General features: G+C 36.8%; 1 protein-coding gene and 1 non-coding gene across 2 annotated transcripts in view; both read left to right on the top strand.

Moving 5' to 3' along the window:
- Positions 1-20235, top strand: part of LOC126148564 (sodium-independent sulfate anion transporter-like) — a 61250-nt gene that overhangs the window by 5692 nt on the left and 35323 nt on the right. Inside the window, exons 3-6 of the mRNA XM_049915764.1 lie at positions 3728-3948; positions 7837-8014; positions 8140-8316; positions 16743-16904. Of these exons, the coding sequence (XP_049771721.1) occupies positions 3728-3948; positions 7837-8014; positions 8140-8316; positions 16743-16904 (738 nt within the window). The remainder of the gene's footprint in view (positions 1-3727; positions 3949-7836; positions 8015-8139; positions 8317-16742; positions 16905-20235) is intronic.
- Positions 14150-14223, top strand: Trnas-cga (transfer RNA serine (anticodon CGA)). Its single transcript has one exon. It is a non-coding gene; the product is annotated as a tRNA-Ser (tRNA).

Raw genomic sequence — 20235 nt, 5'->3', positions numbered from 1 at the left:
TTTATTTATTTGGTTTAGCATAAATTACAATGCTGAGATTTATATATCTCTGCTTCCTGCCACTGGAAGCATCAGACCCATATGTTACTGAGAAGATATGGAATTCTCTAATTCTTTTGAATGTGATTATTCCTGATGATCAACAAGAGGCTAGTGGGTTGCCTAGCAAACTAAAATTAATGTACACTGACATGAGATTGGATTGAAAAGTAAAAAGTACGTTCTTTAGTAGGATACATCATAAAACTTACATTGCCTATTTTTTAATATTGTACCTATGAATGGTAAAATGAGATATTTTATCCCTGAAATTGGCTGCAATGGCAGTATGTAGTATCACTAGAGGTCTAAGTTACATTGAAAGGTGATAATTTGGTTGAGAGTAGGCAAAACCAATGAATGTGAATACCAAATAAAGATTGTAGCAACAGACTGACTTGTAACATTGCCTAATGTTTATGTTTGTGTCACATTTAAAAAGAACTTTCCTATATTTAAGGCATATTTCATCGTAAGAATTAAAAGTGCAAGATAAATTCAGAAAACATATATTAGGTAATGGACAGAAGTCTCCAACAGTTATTTTGATGCATATTATGTCCATGTATTGTAAGCAAACTATGAAAAATGTAAAGGGGAATGAAATAATTAAAAGTAAACAACATTTCTATGATTCATCCAAATGATATATCCCCCCCATTTACATTAAAGTATGATAACTTGCACTGTGACAAGCTCAATGAGAGTAGTGCAATGAAGTGTTGCCGGTGAAACAATTCAAACAGGAGATGTGTAATAAACCCTAGAGAGATTTAAAGGACAATACAACTTTTAAATTGGAACTTAGAAAATTTTTAATTGATAAATGTTGCTATTCAATAAACGAATATCTTGAAGACCAAGCAAATGTCATTACAAACTAACCTCCAAATTTTTCTATCTTTGTTTGTTTCAGCTTTTATTATACTTTACCATTTATAGTACAAGTTATATATTGTTACTGAAATGCAAATTACTATAAACCATTTATGTGGAAAGAAACTGTAAGTTTGCTGTCATTTATTATAGACAATTTCATTTTGTACATTCTATATTTTAATTTCTGTGTATGACAAGTCCAATATCATTTGTATGATGACACGGATGCTAAATAAATAAATAAATAAATGAGACAAGAACTGTGAGACCAATCATGCTTGAAATAACTTGAGTAATTATTTGTCACACACATGGTGTAGCTGATGGATTACATCACATAAAAGTTCCAAGTATTTTGCTCTAAATTCAGGGCTAGTATTCTTTGTGAAACTGCTCCTGTTATTGCTCAGGACATGTTCTGACCTGGTACTGTTTGCAGCTCCACATTGTGTAGTTGTGGCCAACATTACAAAGCTCAAAATTTGTAGTTATTGAACCTTAAGTTTTCTGTTATTAATCTGATTGTTATGTTACATTTTACAGCTGAACTTGCTATGTCTTTCATACTGATGAACAACGTGTAGAACAGATAAGCTCCACTGCCTCATTTAACACCTTGCAACTTGGAAAGGAATCCTGCACATCTGTGGGAAAAATAGCTACCCATCTATATTTTCTGCAAAAAAACACAACCTTAATAGTGAGCAGGAAAGACACTTGGAATAAAGCTTCCTAATGTGCCAACCCTGCAAACAGATCTGTTTGTTTAGCAGATAATGTTTTGAAAATTTGAACCATGGCTTCCACACACATTCTTTGTAATGGGTGATACCATTTGCAAGAAAGAAACTGCTCTTGATCTATATATGATGCACTAAGGGAAAAACTACATGAAAAAAGCTCAGTTTGTAAATGTTTTAATTGTCTCATACCCCATTCTCTCCAAAAGTGTAACACTCACATTCAAAATTGAAGTCTAAACAATTTACAAACCCTTAATGGTATCAAAATTCAACTATTTAACAATACTTTTCAGGTTAAAATTACTCCTAACCTCTGTCACATTAGTCAGTGATCTTCATCTTAAAGGTGTTGTATTACATGTATTCTTCTGTAACAAACTGTACTACAACAGTGACATGGGAATTTTATCAAATTTCTCCCTGCGGTCTCTCAGTAGGTAGCTGAAAATGCAGAAGTAGTAATGCTGCAAACTTCATTTTAAACTGTCCAAAAGTGCAGTGTTTCATTACATTGGATTCAAAATTTGTGACAGGTGTTCCTGCAATGTTTCCTGTTTTATGTTCTACTTATATTATAGGAAGGATGTGACAGGTTGTGATGTAAGACCATATCTGATTTTTTGTCTCTGTATAAATGAGTGATGTCTTAGAGATAGATTGAATTTTAATTTAATGCCTAGAAGCATGTAACATTCAGTCTATTAGTGTTTGTCTACTGCATGTACCAGTGATGTCCCCTCTTCTTCAAACTTGAGACTGTAACAGCCACCAGTCCTAGAAAAAGCTTCCTTGGCAACAGAGATAAAACTACGTGCATCTCTTACAAAGAGCATCACAATGAGTGAGAAAATTGTAGGCCTCACTTGAGGTAGCAAATGCCTTGCAAATGGCCACACACAAGGACTATTATTAATATTTAAAATATCCTGTGTTTAGTGAAGTCACATAGGAGGAACTTCTAAATCAACCATTGTGTTCAGCAGAGACTGATTAAAGGTGAGACATTTGACATTGAACTGTGGCAGCTTTAACCTCTGCAGCACACCACATTTTGTAAATGGGTTCTCTTGGCATGCCAGACAAAAAATTTTACACTGAACATGAACATCTGCATTCATAACTTGTAACAGACCCCTATAGTTTGAAACTTTATTCAAAAGTGACCAAGTTTGTGTTTGCTTGTCTATTATACCTTCACCAGTTGTCATTCTAATGAAGTAACCATTTTCTCTGAACAACCTCACTACATGACTACACAGAATTTGTGTAACATCGATTGGTTTTGTGTGATGTAGACCACTTTTTAAGTTTTCATTCATTTATTTTCATTTTATTGAAGCCTCAGTTTTTTGATGTAATGTAACTTCATGTTTTAGATTATTTCTTGTGTTATACGTGTGCTTGGAAATGTGCGTGTGAAACATGCATGAATCACATGAGCTACCAAAAAATATTCTGTATGTCTCCCAGGCTACAATGTATGTTCCTTTCTCATCATCTAGTAACAGTAAGTATGTTAACATAAAAATAAAATAAATATTTCAGATAAAATTTCATTATTGGGACTTAATGCCAGATATGAACATGTCCTTGCTCTTGTTTGATCTAGTCTGAACAGATGGGGATTTGAAACTGGCATGCAGTCACAACACAAATTTAGAAAACATGGAGATCATGTTACCAGTAACATACTCCTCTGTGCCTGTCCTCAATCATAGACCAAGATGACTGGGTAGACTTTAATAACAAATTGATTCCTACCAACTGGAAAGAACTTGAACTCATTATACATTTTGCTGAGAAAAGTTTCCAGTTAGCTTGAAAAGAAAGCTTTTCAGAATTAGGTGGCTGAACCCCAAGGGGATATCCCAGTGAACAATGCCATGCAGAACTACATTTTTATTCACTCATAGTCAGATGAGATGCACTGTTTACAAAGATATTTTACTACAAAATATAATATAAATAATATTATAGTAAATATATAATATTCACGCATCCCAGATACAAAAACAGAATTCTTGATCAGCAGTGGATTAAAACATTTTTTCATCTTGTTTTTGCAGGTTTCATTATTGACTTCATATCTGGACCAGTGTCATCAGGTTTCACATCAGCAGCTGCTCTCATGATTGTAACATCACAGATGAAGGATTTGTTGGGAATCACAGCAGAGGGCAGTACTTTCATTGAAGTATGGGGAAGTCTTTTCAAGAACATGCATAACACAAAACTCTATGATAGTGTTTTGGGTGTTGTCTGCATTGTGGTGCTGCTATTGATGAGGGTGAGTTGTTACCTTGTGATTTAACAACAAGAACTGTAGTGTGATTCTGCAATTGGCAAAGTCCAGATGTTTATCATTTTAATTGATCCAGTTTTGGTTCTCGATGAACTAGTCTGCTACTGTGTAATGTCTTATTTTGGGGTTTTCAAGTCTAGCAAAACACTTCTTTATTATTAAAAAATGAGCAATAAGAATTTTGAAAGAGGTTGCACCTAGGGAGTCCAGTAGGAAAATATTCAAAGAAATGAAAGTTATGACTCTTCCATAAGTATATATCTATGAAAATATGTGCCTTTTGAAATCCCATCCCCATTTTTTTGCTATGTGCAATGATTACCATGACTATGGAACTAGACACAGAATTGACTTCCATAGAGACATACATCAGAAAGCCCAGTAATAAAAAAGTGCGATATATCATCCCAAAATTCTTTGTAGAGTTATTAAGATGCAGTGGCGTAGCATGTTTGTCAAGGTTGGGGAGACTCTGCAGTTATTATAGGGAGAAAAAATAGTACAATAAACAATAATTTAAACAAATTAAGCAAAATGCATCAAATAAAACAACAACAGCTACTACGACTACTACCACTACTACTACCACCACAACTAATAATAATAATAATAATAACTAACTTGTCAAGAAACGATGACAAATTTTTAGAACCCCAGCAGCAGGAGAAGAAGCACTTATATTTTCTTGTACAAAAGTGCAATGTGCCTGTCTTTTCTTTCCACGAATAAGCCTATAATGTGGTCTACAAAGATCTGATCACTGGATAGCTCTCCAGGTAGTGTCTTTTCTATGGCTAACGTGCTCAAAAATGACAGTTGGATATTGGACATTGAATTCCTTAAATAATTCTTCACTTGATGTGCATTTTCAACTTGTCGCAGCATAATGAACAATTCTTTACTCGTTGAAGAGCACTCATGCTTCGTTCACTGCTTGCTGTATTGCTGGTAGGGCCAAAACCAAATGCAAGGAACTTCGAAGTTTCTTCATAAACGGAGTCTAAATCACTGTTGACAATGTACTTTAAGAGGATTCCTTGAAATAAGTGTTTTTTCTTATCAGCGTTTATGTTACACAGTTCACTTTCAAGTTGTTCTTGTTTGAAAAAAGAATACTGTTCTAATAAGTGAAGCAGTATCAACTTTGGGAATTCTTGTTGATAGTTCGGAAAACACTTTTCGTTCAGAAGTTCAACAAACTGAATTTGGGGAAACCTTCTTTCCATCTGAACAATTTGCAAATCCAGTATCTCGTAAGTTAGTGCCCTGAGAGATGTCTTTTGACTGTCACAGAATGATAAGTTGCCATTCAAACACAAGCTGCATTTAATGCATTCATCAACGAATGTTTCCGTTCTTAATTTTTGTAAGTTTCTCAAAACAGTTCTTATTTCATCATGGCAAGCAGTTATACTGACAGATTTTGACTGAAGCACATTAATGAGATGTTCAACATAAACGAAACACCCTCGGTAGTAGCACAGCAAGTAGACAAACATAGGATCATCCATCTGTCGTTTCATTCCCACACCACAGCTCAAAGATTCTGGGTCCCACTGAGAGTCTGTATCATCAAATATACAATTAAAAACACTATATAGCCCTGAGAAATGATTAGATGTTCTTGAAACTGCCCTGGAACGAAAGTTCTGGCGAGTGTTGTTTGCAGGTGGCAGTTTAAATCCCTTCTCAGTTAGCAATACAGTTCATTTTGATGATTTGCTGATAAAACATATGGAATGCAGTAAGATCACTTACAAACATGCGTACTTGTTGAATGGTTTTGGAGGCATGTATTAGTACCAAATTCAGCTAGTGTTCATAACAATGAATAAACAGCACATAGGGGCAGAACTGCTTCACCAATTGTTGTAGTCCTCTTTCTCTGCCCGCCATTACTAAAGTGCCATCATATGTTTGACTAACCACTTTCCCTTCCACATTCTATTCTTTCAATACTGCATGAATAATGTTTGACAAACCTTTAGCAGTTTTATCTCCAGAAACATTGTAAAATCCAGTTAATCTTTCCTCAATTTTGTCTGCAATACAGTTCCTGAATATTATACTCATTAGACTCTTGCATGACACGTCTTATGTTTCACCAGCTTGAATCGAAATGAATTTGCAGTTCTGAATTTCAGAATTTTTTTCTCATTAGCTGCCAAAGTTATCATTTCTATTACATCATTCTGTATATCTGGAGAAGTTCCTTTGAAGGTTGAAGATGATGACAGATGGTCTCAGATTAACTGCTCTCCTTGAGCTAGTAAATCCAACAATTCGAGATAGTTACATTTGTTGCTGGAGGTTTCATCTTCTCGATGGCCGCAAAAGTCTAGTTCTTGTTTACAAAGAAATACAATTGCCTGAATAAGATGAGCCAATACTCTCCTGCTGGATGCAACTTGTTTGTTGTATTTTGCTGGCCAGAGTGACCAAGTGGTTCTAGACGCTACAGTCTGGAGCCGCACGACTGCTACGGTCACAGGTTCGAATCCTGCCTCGGGAATGGATGTGTGTGATGTCCTTAGGTTAGTTAAGTTTAAGTAGTTCTAAGTTCTAGGGGACTGATGACCTCAGATGTTGAGCCCCATAGTGCTCAGAACCATTTGAACCATTTTTGTTGTATTTTATTGCTGTCAGACGAGTGGCTCCAGGAAGGGCGTGCTCAATTCTACTTTTGCCCAGTAACTGAAATGAGTCTATGTTCTGCAGGTGACACTTTGATATCTGATGCTTTTGTGCTCCCTGTCAAAGTTCTTTATTGCATCATTCCTTTTCACCACCAAACAGAAGACATGTATAACAATATAATCTGTTATTAATTGCATTCGCAGTCAGCCAAGCATACTTTTCGTACCAGGCAGTCTGAAAAGTGTGTTTTTGTTTGGCTTCACTTAAAACTACACGGAGTGTAGGAGTAGGTCATTTGTCCTTCAATTCGCACTTTTTTTCGTATGTTAATGTAGAAAAAGGCGTTTTTAATAAAAATTGTATAAAATGTGCAGTTGCTGGCTCACTCATGTTGGCGACACAACGAAAATATGCACTAAAATCACACAAGAATGACTATGAACACAAACCGTGCAACTGTTCACTTCCGTGTTAAACGCCAGCATAAAAGCGGCAGAGACTAGTCTCGATACCTGCTAGCAAGTGCAGCGCACTGGCCTTCGTGGAAGGGGAAGTGGGGGGGGGGGGGGGGGGGGGGGGGAGCCAAGAATGCCACTAACGCTCAGGCGCACACAGAGAGGCAGAGACTGAGAGCAATCGAGTCTCAAGCAGGCAGATACACCAATTCTCAGGGTGCGGTGGCACGGCCTACAAAACTGATGTTTTCGCACATTTAGTGCTCTTGGTAGAAATCTGTTTATATTTTTGTTATGAATTAATATTGCATCTTTTTAAAGCATGAATACAGGGGAGACTAAGTCTCAAAGTCTCCCCTCACACTACGCCACTGCTGAGATATCAAAGCTGCACATTTTAAAAAATGAGCTCAAGGGAAAAAGGTTTTATAGTGTTGATGAGTACATGAATTTTATGAATTTGAGGACATCAGTGACTTAAATTAAACGTAGCCATGTGTCACTGGATATAATGTTAACTTAGAATTCATTTGGTTTATGTATTTGGTTATCTGTATGATTTTTATCTGTATCTGTATAATTTGTGTTTGTTTATGTACCTAATTATCTGTATGATTTGTATACAGACACTATTATTTAAGTTTCTTTTGTGTCAACACAGCTATAGAAGGCACCTGAACAAAGCAGATGGCATGATGTTTATGAAAAAATTGAACTCTTAGATTCTTATTTTTAGTGTTTTACAGCAATCATCATTCATAGACAAATTTGACTGTTACAGGTATTGGCAAATTTTAAAATAGGACCAAAAGATGATGAAGAGAAGACGACCACCCACAGGATTCTAAACAAAGCTATCTGGCTTACTGGGACTTCTCGCAATGCTATCCTAGTGGTTGTATGTGGCATCATAGGACATCAGCTATCACTCTCAGGGGATTCACCTCTTAACTTAATAGGTTCGTTTTTAAATTCATTTATCATTTAGAAACTTTGTGAAATAAAAAAGTTAGTATTCAATCCTAGTGCATTATTAATACCTGTATGTGATGTTGACTAATATGTGAATATCCTTTTTCTTTAGGTCCCATTCCTCCTGGACTTCCAGCTTTCCAGTTACCGCCATTTACTGTGACATTAGAAACAGGAAATTCCACAGTTACATATTCATTTGGTGACATGTGTTCACACCTTGGATTTGGAATTTTTATTGTACCTCTTGTAGCACTATTGGAAAATATTGCTGTCTGCAAGGCATTCTGTAAGTTCAGGTTTTTTACATAATATTATTTCATTTCACCCTTTTCTTTGGCTTTACTGAAAGGCTTTCTAGGTACATCATGACAGAAAAAGCTTTTGCTTAAGTTGTGACAACAGACATACACAGAAGCAACTGTATCACTAACATGCAGCATATTAGGTTCCTTCATCTAACAAAAGAAGGAAGAGTCTCAGGTAGTATTCTTTCCCAGGAGAGATGCAGCATGTCAGAGTAAGAGGATCATCCAAAATGACTTGTCACCAATGGGTAATGTATAATGGGGTTAGAAAGCTCTAGCCAGTCCATTGAGCTTACTCTCAAACAGCAGGCTCTGCATCCAAGTTCACACACTATCCATCAACACTGTATTTAATTTTTCTGTCAGAATGAATCAATACAGAGTTCTGTCAGGGAGACTGTATATAATGTACATGAATCCAATGCCTTGTTCATGATACTGTAAGGTGTAAATGTTAGGGAAGCACTAAGCTCAAACACAAATCATAGACTTAACTGGCTGTCAGACATTTCTGTGTTTATCAGTGAGATATATTGTGGAAAACATTTACTGCATTGTGTTGTGGTAACACCGAAATTTGGTGGCTGTTGTTTTATTGCCTGAGACTCTTCTTCTTTGTTTGGGAATGGACCATTATTTTTGTTCAGTACCAGTATTCTGTATCAATGCAATAATGTTACACACTACAATGCAAGAACCATCTGCTTGAGGGATTGAGAAAAATTAGGCTGTCTTGTTGGATAGCAGATGTAATGCCTTCAGGATACAATAAAAATCAAACAATGGAAAATCCAAGATGCAATAATGACAGTATTATGAGAAGGATACATTGCTGCTTACCATATAGAGGATGTACTGAGTTGAAGTCTGGTACAACAAAAAGACTGCTATACATTTAAGCTTTTGGCCAAAAGGCATATTTCTAAAGTGTAAAATGCATGCACATTCACACAAACACAACTCACACACACACGACAACTATCTCTGGCCACTGAGGCTGACCTGCTATAGCAGTCTGGCATCAGTGGCCAGAGGCAGTGGTCATGTGTGTGTGTGTGTGTGTGTGTGTGTGTGTGTGTGTGTGTGTGTGTGTGTGTGTGCTTTATGCATGAATGTGTTTGTATTTTCTACTTTAGAATAAGGCCTTTTGGACAAAAACTTAAAATAGAGCAATCATTTTGTTGTGCCTGTGTGCTACTCAGTGTCTCCTCTGTATGGTGAGTAGCAATCTATTCTTTTATTATTGTATTTAAGATAAAATAGTCATCTGTGTGTTATATCTATTTGTCCAAAATATGGTAATACCCCTCATCATCTCCAAAGAATCAGAACTTGAGGAAAAGTCATAGCAGAAATCAACACTATAATATAAAAACAAGTTTCTGTGTGCTGTTTGTTACATGATTGGCATCTTTCAAATGACAGGACTGGTTTCTGAAGATTTTGACCAAATAGTAAATATGTATATAATATGTATATAAATATGTATATAAATGTCTGCTTGTGTCTGTGTATGTGCAGATGGATATGTGCGTGTGTGTGAGTGTATACCTGTCCTTTTTTCCCCCTAAGGTAAGTCTTTCCGCTCCCGGGATTGGAATGACTCCTTACCCTCTCCCTTAAAACCCACATCCTTTCGTCTTTCCCTCTCCTTCCCTCTTTCCTGATGAAGCAACCGTTGGTTGTGAAAGCTTGAATTTTGTGTCTATGTTTGTGTTTGTTTGTGTGTCTATTGATCTGCCAGCACTTTCATTTGGTAAGTCACGTCATCTTTGTTTTTAGATATATTTTTCCCACGTGGAATGTTTCCCTCTATTATATTCATATGTATATAATAAGTTAGAAGTTAGAGACAAGGTGAGCAGTAAGTTAAAAAAATGGAGAGTTAAGGCTGTAAGTAGGACTGAAGATGGACAGCAATGGGGACCAACTGAAGAAAAAGCTTATAGAAGGTGAAAAGATGCAAAAGAAAAAAGATAAAGCAAAACTTGAAGATTGAAAAAAATTATTAAAGTGTTTTTCCAGTAAATCAATCACACTCCATTAATCACAAAAGTATATCTGCCTATTATGCCATAAGATAATTTTTTCGCATTAATTCCCGTTTATTCATCCTACATTCTTCTTTGGAAAGGCAACCAACAACTTTGGAGTGTAATCTCATTTGTCTTTTACAATCATCATTCATGAGTTTATATACATGATTACTGGTATTCAGTTATGTGAGTTAAATAGCTCTTTGATGCTAGCAATGCCCACCAAAGAAGGTATAGCATCCCAAGAAAAAAATTTTCTCCTCTCCTCTAGCTCTATTAAAAAATTAACACTTTAATATACTTGAGTTGTAGGAATAACTACTGTTCTGTGTTTGACATTTAAATATCTTTACGTTAACAGGGTTTGTTGTGTGAGCTATTACTGTAATTCTGAAATGACTTTATTAAATATTGCACATATGATCCAGTAGGGTGAGGATGGTGAAGGAGACTGCCCACATCCTTTTCAAAGGAACCATCCTGGCGCTTGCCTCAGTTGATTCATGGAAACTACTGAAAACCTTAATCTCAGTGTCCAGTCACAGACTTAAACTGTGAAAATTCTGTGCTTTTATCATGCACACATATGAAGCATACAGTCCTATAGAACAAAGAAAATTGGCCATGACCATTTAAAAGCAATCATCCTGCATTTTCCTTATAGATTCAGGATCTTTTTTTCAAGCTGCATTATGACCACTGGGGCCTGCCATTTTATAGCTATATGCAGGCCATAGTGTTCCATACAGATCTCTTAGACAGTAACCATGGCCACCAGCATGCAGCAATATTGTGCTATGCATTAACTACACAAACACTGCTTATTGCCTTGTTTCACAAATTTTATTACGGTTATTACACAACCTAGGTTTTGAGTTATAAGCCCATTTTCACGTACATTACTGATTCCAAAGATGATAATGGGCTGATAAACCAAAACCTAGATTTTGTAGTAAAATTTGTGAAATGTGGCAAAAAAAACACTTTATAATGTTTCACCAAGAACTCAGAGTTGATTCAGTTAAAATAATTGTGCTATGCAGTTGAGGCCATGGGCACCGTTGCCCAGTCAGCACCACTTGGAGGTGGCGCTGCATGGAATTTTCAGGTCTTCACTTTGCTGTTATCTTTTACTTACTTACAGCAATTACACTTATTTTTAAAAGTAAAGTACAGGAATTTTGGAAGTAGGAAATTATAAATTTATGGTATAACTTAAGAAGAGAATAGCAGAAGATATAGATGTAGCTTCACCAACACCATCTGGGGAAGGCTATTTGTTATTGAACTTCAAGTCCAGTGTCCATATGTGGAGCTACCCATTTTAGTTATTCTCCACATGAAAGTCCCTCTTTGGGAAAACTTGAATTGTTCAGTCCATGCAGACCTAATCTATGCCGATGTTGTTTGTTAGAGTGCTGTGTGAGTTGATGTTTGTTAGGTTACGTAACAGCTACTACAGCTAGGTAAGTTAGTAAACAAACTCCACATGGCTTTGGAATGATAACCTGTCTCAATGTAATCTAATTAAGTCACATACTGTTCCTAAATAGCTTTAGGAGAAATAACAAGCCACCACTAACCTATTATTAATCTTGTAAAAACATTTTTGTAGAATAAAACTATAACTTTTTAAGTAGTGGACCCATTAATTTTGTAGACTTGTGTAATATGCATGATCTGTTTCCAATGTGTATTCACAGTGTTTGCTTTTGCTTGTTTACTTTATATAAAATTTATATTCCATTCATATTATTACATTTACAATGATATGTTCATTTATAGTGAGTACAGGTTCTAACATTGATTCTAGAACAACATGTATGTGTGAACTATTCTAATTACTCCTACTTTTAATTACATTAATTCATAACAAGATATAGATTGCAATTTTTGATTAATGTTCATGTGAATAGTTGTGCATGTTTTACGTGTTTTATGTTACCTATATTTTATGTGTATGTTATGTCAGTGTTGCCACTGTCACTCATATCATTGTCAGTACTGGAGCCACTTGAGCTCTCTGTGTCAGCCTGTCTTTGTCTTCTGCACCTTCTGTATTGATAAGTCTGTTTGTATATGTCATGTTCTGCTTTCGAGATGTTGTTGGTGCTTGCATTCAGCTGTGTCCATGTATCTGGGTTCCACAGTGCATTGTATATATAGAGTTGTTTCCATTATGTCTTCTATGTTGTTACATAAGCACCTGTATCTAATGCATTTCAAAAGGAAATGTTCTGTGGAACCAATTTTCCTGCAAGTGCAAATGATTACTTTATGAAAGCAACATACGCTACAAGTGTGTAGAGTAAGGGCAATACCCAGTCACAAAATAACCATGTCATGGCTGGGGTTGACATGGCACAACCATAACCACTCCCTGATATTGGGGAAAAATGAATAGACTTGATGGCCCTTATCAGTCTTGTCGCACCCTTTTTGCCAAGAGTTCACATGCCAATTTTTTAGTTGGCGCCTATCTTCTGTGTGCTGCCCAGTGATCTGCAACACTCTCTCAAGTCTACTGATCTTTAGCCAGTATGTTACAGTCTGATATCTGATGGTTATGTCAATCAGGTATATTCCGAGCACCACATACAGTAAATCAGCGCCTCAGATAGTCTAAGTAGCACACTCCTCTGCCACCTCCTAACAGTAATCTTGTTCATGATGAGAAGGAGTCTATGTGCCCATGTACTAGCTGCAAAGCTCATTACTGACAAAAAATGCACAGTGGTACATACTTATGTGTGTGAGTGGTAGCCTGTATATTGTCAAATTTAATGTCGCTAATTTGTAAAGTAGACTTTTGGCTTTGTTTGTTGAAGCAATGTCATTTTTCAATAAGTACCACAAAATATTTAGTTACTACTTCACATTTTATGTTTGTGTTGTTTATTTTAATTGCCAGGTGTCTTTATAGTGAACCTTTAAGCATTATGAATACTGTTTTTGTGCTGCTATGGATAATTTGTTTTGGTTACACCACTGGCCTTGTTTTCCAACACTGTTCTTGTTTTGACTGATATCACAACTAACAGGTCATCAGCGTACAGAATGATCCCATCTCCTCAATTAAATTCAAGAGCAGTTCAATTGTGATAACCCAGAAGATGGGTCCATGGATTGGACATTATTTGGTAATCCTTTTTACAACCTTGTGGTTGCCTTCTTGCCACTCAACTGCTCTGTTCCTACAATAGTCTCAAAGATTGTTGTACAGGGACCCAGGTACTTGCAGTTCTCGAAATAGAGCAAATATTGAAACTTCCTGGCAGATTAAAACTGTGTGCCGGGCCGAGACTCAAACTTGGGACCTTTGCTTTTCGCGGGCAAGTGCTCTACCAACTGAGCTACCCAAGCACGACTCACGCCCCATCCTCACAGCTTTACTTCTGCCAGTACCTCGTCTCCTACCTTCCAAACTTTACAGAAGTTTACTGGCAGAAGTAAAGCTGTGAGGACGGGGCATGAGTCATGCTTGGGTAGCTCAGTTGGTAGAGCACATGCTCGCGAAAGGCAAAGGTCCCGAGTTCGATCTCAGCCCAGCACACAGTTTTAATCTGCCAGGAAGTTTCATATCAGCACACACTCCACAGCAGAGTGAAAATCTCATTCTGGAAACATCCCCCAGGCTGTGGTTAAGCCATGTCTCCGCAATATCCTTTCTTTCAGGAGTGCTAGTTCTGCAATGTTCGCAGGAGAGCTGCTGTAAAGTTTGGGAGGTAGGAGACGATGTACTGGCAAAGTAAAGCCGTGATGACAGGGCATGAGTCATGCTTGGGTAGCTCAGTTGGTAGAGCACTTGCCCGCGAAAGGCAAAGGTCCCGAGTTCGAGTCTCGGCCCGCACACAGTTTTAATCTGCCGGGAAGTTTCATATCAGCGCACACTCCGCTGCAGAGTGAAAATCTCATTCTAGAGCAAATATTTCTGGCCACCAAACCAGCAATATCAATAAGAATCACAACTGCATACTTCTGTAATTTGTTTTCTACAATTTTGAAAGCCTGATTAATCAGATTGTCAATATATTTTCCTGGTCTAAACTCAAATTTGTGCTGACTGAGGCCATGGAATTTCCTGTGAGCTTGAAGGCAGCTACATAGAAGCCTCTCATGGACTTTAACCAGTGTATTTAACAAGGAAATTGGTGAATAGGATTTTTGTCCCAATGGATCCTTATCCACAAATTTTGTAATAATTACTGTGTTGGTTCTTTTCCAGACTAGAGGCACCTGTCCAAGCCTCAGAGTGTCATTTATTAGATTTGTTAAATATTGAGTTATCTGTGGTGAGACCTGGCACAATTTTTCCAAGTGGTTCTAGTGCTTTCTTGTTTTTCAAGCCATTAATTGCTAGCAAGACCTCTACTTGCACAAACAGGCAGGTCACAGTTTCTTTAGTGTAATACCTAAACTCTGCCTCCTGAACGCATGTGTGTGCTTGTGTATCTGTTCAAGGATCATCATCAGGGAGGAGTTTATAGAGCAGATATTGTGCTGTTCTGTTATCCTGTCTTAGGGTAGCCAGTACCAGATTGGACTTATTTTTCTCAGTTATAAGTTTGTATAGTATTCCCCACGTGTTCTGTGGTAGATGTGTTGTGCTGTGACATAGCATTCCCAGTATTCTTCTCTAGTAATGATTAGTACAGTTTTGAATGTTGTTTTTGTGTCCCTGTATTCTTGTAGCCAAATATATCTATCCTAAGCGGTAACTGCCTTCTGGTAGAGTCTTTTCTTGCATCTCATATCCTGTCTTAGTCTAGATATCTTGGGGCTCCAGGGAACATCTGTCTTACATTGGTTATTGAAAGTTGGTATGTATTTTTGTTGGACAGTTTGTAATAATTGCTTAAGTTATATGCCCTTAGGTCTACACTTTTGTTTATGTTTCCCATTAGTTTATCTCTTACATAGTTTTGAATCCCCTCTCAATTTGCCCTGCTGTTGTTTGATGATTGTGTATGATGAGCTATAGTCTTCATGCCAATGATAACTGTATTGTGACCACCTATCATTAAATTCAGATACACACACCATGTACTGGTTATTCGCTCTTAGAATGTCCTTGATGATCTGACCTCGGTCATCAGTCCGATTGCAATGCCACAAGGTGGATCTGGCACTGAAGTCAGCTGCAACAATCATCTTCCCTTTTGAGTAAACTGTTATCTGTTGAACCATGACTGTATATGGTTGATTTATATAGGAGTACTGGGTATATAATGATGCCAATACCCATGTGTCTGTGCCCTTGGTAACCCGCACTGTTACAACATTCCTGTTGCACAACTGTGTGATATTTGTAGTCTGGCACCTGGTGTCCATTATCAATACAGCCACCATAGCCTATCTATCTCCCGTTATCTGAGTTGTTTGGGGAGGTGGGAAACATACTAATTTTCCATTTCTGCTGTATGGTTCTTGAACACACATGACATCAACATTAAAGTCTTGGGTCAGCCTGGGGAGTTCCACATTTACAGTTCTACTCCCCATAGCATTGAGCTGCAAGAACTTCATGGCTGCATTGTATACATGTAGCACTTCACATTTGTTTGTTCTAGGTCAAAGTACACTCTCCCATGAGCCCTAACAAGGTCTTTGTACATTTTATTAATGTTGGTATCTCCTGAATGCCACCCACAGGCCTATCTCAGGAAATTAGCAACCTCATTTCATATCAGTGCACAAGTTTTCTATACAAATGATTATACAATCCATCTAATCAGTTGTAGGGAAGCAAATAGAATAACCCTTTTCATGTGATAATTGCATAACTAATCTTTGTGTAGTTTCAAGAATATCTCTTTGCTTGAGCCTACTGAGCTTTAAGTTCAATTTAAATGCACTGTAGTTTTCTGGTTCTTCATTACAATTATGTACTTGTTCATCGTGTTTGTTTTTCAGTTCAGACTTAATGCAATTAGTTCATTCCTGCTTATGACTACATATTTGTTCTGCCTTGATTCAGGAAGTTGCAAAAGACCTAAATCTGGATGTCCAGTTGGGAACTAGAACCCCACTCCTCCCAAATGAAAATTCTAGCTCTAATCACTGTGCCAACTCACATTTTCTTTATACAACAATGAATATTACTACCCGCATTTGTTTCATATTCAGAAATTTGAGGAAGCAGTTGTTACTTGTTTTCTGATGTGATTCGGTGAAAATTATTGAAAGAATTTAGCAATACACTTTTCTTTAAATTTCTTTATCCTCAGTCATTATTAATTCTCAAATATTTTTGAAACAAGAAATTTTAAACATCTAGTCTAAGATAGTACTTACTGTTCACATGTGTTAACCTAAACTATTAAAAGAATTTAAATAACAGCATTGTTAAACCAGTCTGTTTTATTTTTCAGCTAATGGTAAACCTACAGATGCCACACAAGAACTACTTGCCATTGGCATTTCCAATATTGGTAACTCTTTTGTCCAGGGCTTCCCAGGAACTGGAGCCCTAGCTCGCAGTGCCGTTAACAATTCAAGTGGAGTCAGGACAACATTTGGAGGGCTTTACACAGGTGATTGTGCTTTAAATTCAAATGATACATTGTCACTAAAACCTGTTCAGCAGAAGTATAAGCACAAAAGAAAGTAGTAGTAATTACAAAAGAAAAATTGCAAATGTTATACCATATTTCTTCCAGAGTATTCAATAATTCTCAGTTTTGTATCTCAGTTACAGAGAGAATATTTGATTGAATTTTATTTTAGTGGGCCAGTGGCTTCACTTATCAACTAAATGACCCTTAGATATCATAGTGAAGTTTTTACAGCTATTTAATTTCTTACGTTTTATTATCTTTCATTTCAATAATTTATTTACTTACCATATTTATTCTGTTTGAATTTTTATTTTATTTATATATTTTTTGTGTCTCAGTCATATTTTATCTAATGGGTGTTTCACACATGATGCCTGGGGTAAGCCCACAGCTCACATGGCAGATTTACCAGCTGTTGGCTTCCTCCACCTACTGCAAGATGGCTGCTTGCACTTCTCCTGACCTGGATGTAAATTGTGATGCAATCTGATTAAATTAAGCTGATATTTATTTATAGCAGTTGTTCAAAATGATGTACCTCTATGGAAAGAGCAGATTGATGCCTTCTGAACACATTTCCAAACACTCATTGAATGTCAATGTCAGCTGTAGAAATTTGGAAAATGAATAGCCAAACCCTGTCTTTTAGTGTATAGGGATTGTTTGCATGTACCTTATCACTTAACATACCCCAAAAATAAAAGTTATAAAGAATTAGATCTAGAGAATGAGGAGGCCGGTCAACTGTCCTTAGGGTTCCAACTCTCCCGTATTTCCAGGGAAATCCCATATTTTGACTATTTTTTTGGTCAGTTCCCATGTCCTGTAACATTTTGAATTCATCCCATATTTTTCTAACTTTTGCAGTGGTTGTTAAAACAATTTATTTTGCCTGACACATCATGGCTTTCCCTACTATCTCTACCTCTGTGGTGAACAAGTAAACCGTTCCTAAAGCTGTGTGGTCACTTATCCATTTCTGCAAGTGAACGGAAAGTTTAAAGTCCTTTTTTGAATTTTTAGGTGCAGAATGAAGTGATGTTCTCCTACATTTACCAACTAGATGGCTTTCTTTAACACATGCAGTTGTCAGAGTTGTTACAAATTGGGAACCCATTAAAAGTCACATTAGAAGTAGTGATGGTTGTCCCAAAGCTCTGAAGTTATTTTTAGATGATTTTGATGACATTGAAAGATGGTTACCCACAGACATTTATTCAACATTTTTCCCACATTGGTGCAGTTGTTTCAGAATGTTCTAGCTTTTTAGAACACTCTGATGTTAGTATAAAGGAAACTTTTGATGCAGCCAAGACTCTGATTAGTAAAACTGAGCAAAGAATGAAATATTTTGGTAGAAGAGGAAATAAAGTTTTCAATAAGTTTATTGTTTCAGAAAATGCCTTGAAGATAATTTTCTGGACTTTTAAGTCTAACTGAAAACCTATTTAGTCAAGAATTTCCAATTTGGTGATCATTTACCAATGGCAGCACAATCTTGGATGCCTCTTTGTCTATGGTCCAAGCTAAAATTTAAACATTTCCAAGAAGTAATTGACTCATTTTGGTTAGATAATGTAATTGGAGATTGTTTGTATGATGACCATTGTAATGCAGAATACATTTTGAATCGAAGTTTGTTCATGGGAGGGAATGGAAACAGAAGCTGGCTTTATGTTTTCTGTACCTTGCGAGCCAAAAATCTTCAGGTTCCAAATTTGCTAAAATTAATTGGGTTTTTATTAAGAATTACTCCTAGTTCAAATGCTAAGGCAAAAAATATTCTTTCCCTGATGAACCATATATAGATCGAACTGCGCAACAAATGAACCTCCTAGTTTATAAAAGCAGAACTGTAAGTAGCAGAGAATTTTAATTTGAGCTGTATATAATGCTTTACATATCTAAAATGGAATTAATCTTTGCAAAAAGATGCAAAGACTGTTAATTAATACAAGCAACATTGTAAAATAAAACATTCATGCACATTATAAATGTATTCCTACCGTTGTTTGTAAGAAGAATCTTATTTGAAATGATTGTTTTGCAGGATTCCTTCTCAATCTCTTATTTTCCCAGTAAAAAGGTTGGGAACCCTAACTGTTTTATCACCAAAACACTTTGTATTAATGTAATAGAGCACTGGCAGTGTGTGGTCTTGCATTGCCTTGCATGAAATAACCATTCATCTCTTCACTAGGTGTTAGTACTCTAAAAAATGGGTGCAGTCTATGGTTCATATACCTATCAGAAGTTACTGTTCTATGGAAAAAGAAAAATAATTCATCTTGAACTAACTTCACAACATGCTCCTGTTTTCACATCATGCAGAGGCCATTGCTGTAACTGATGAGGATTTTCAGAGCTCGAACACTGATTGTTCCATTAATCTACGTACCTTGACAAATATCACCACACTTCCTCAGAAAAAAAAGCATTTCAGGATTGACCTTCTCATCATGTACTGACTGTAACAGACAGTAGCAATAATGATGACAAGAAACAGTATCTGAGTTAGCCAGCTGATGCATTACTGTTATTTCACATGGTTCCAATGTTGAGTTTGTGCACAGCTCTGTGAGTAGATGCTACTGACACACCAGTCTGAAGTGCTAAACAATGTAATGATTTTCTCAAACTTCTTTCTGAGGCCTCTCCTACCTCATCTAATGTATTTTCAATTAAAACACTGTGTTCTCCTGACCTTTGTTTGTCTAACATGGATCCAGTCTCTCAATTTCTTCATGAATGTATGTATCGTTAAACCACTGGGAATGCATACACTGGGAAATTTTCGTATGAATGCAAGCTGACATTTCACATAAGATTCTGTTTTTGCATAGTTCAAGACAATGAACACTCACAGACCCTTTGTCTATACCATATTGTTGTTGTGGTCTTCAGTCCTGAGACTGGTTTGATGCAGCTCTCCATGCTACCCTATCCTGTGCAAGCTTCTTCATCTCCCAGTACCTACTGCAACCTACATCCTTCTGAATCTGCTTAGTGTATTCATCTCTTGGTCTCCCTCTATGATTTTTACCCTCCACGCTGCCCTCCAATGCTAAATTTGTGATCCCTCGATGCCTCAGAACATGTCCTACCAACCGATCCCTTCTTCTAGTCAAGTTGTGCCACAAACTTCTCTTCTCTCCAATCCTATTCAATACCTCCTCATTAGTTACGTGATCTACCCACCTTATCTTCAGCATTCTTCTGTAGCACCACATTTCGAAAGCTTCTATTCTCTTCTTGTCCAAACTAGTTATCGTCCATGTCTCACTTCCATACATGGCTACACTCCATA

Source organism: Schistocerca cancellata, chromosome 2, assembly GCF_023864275.1.
Source record: "Schistocerca cancellata isolate TAMUIC-IGC-003103 chromosome 2, iqSchCanc2.1, whole genome shotgun sequence".
NCBI lineage: Eukaryota > Metazoa > Arthropoda > Insecta > Orthoptera > Acrididae > Schistocerca > Schistocerca cancellata.
The sequence above is the reverse complement of the archived record's forward strand: the minus strand, read 5'-3'. Positions and strand labels throughout refer to the sequence as shown.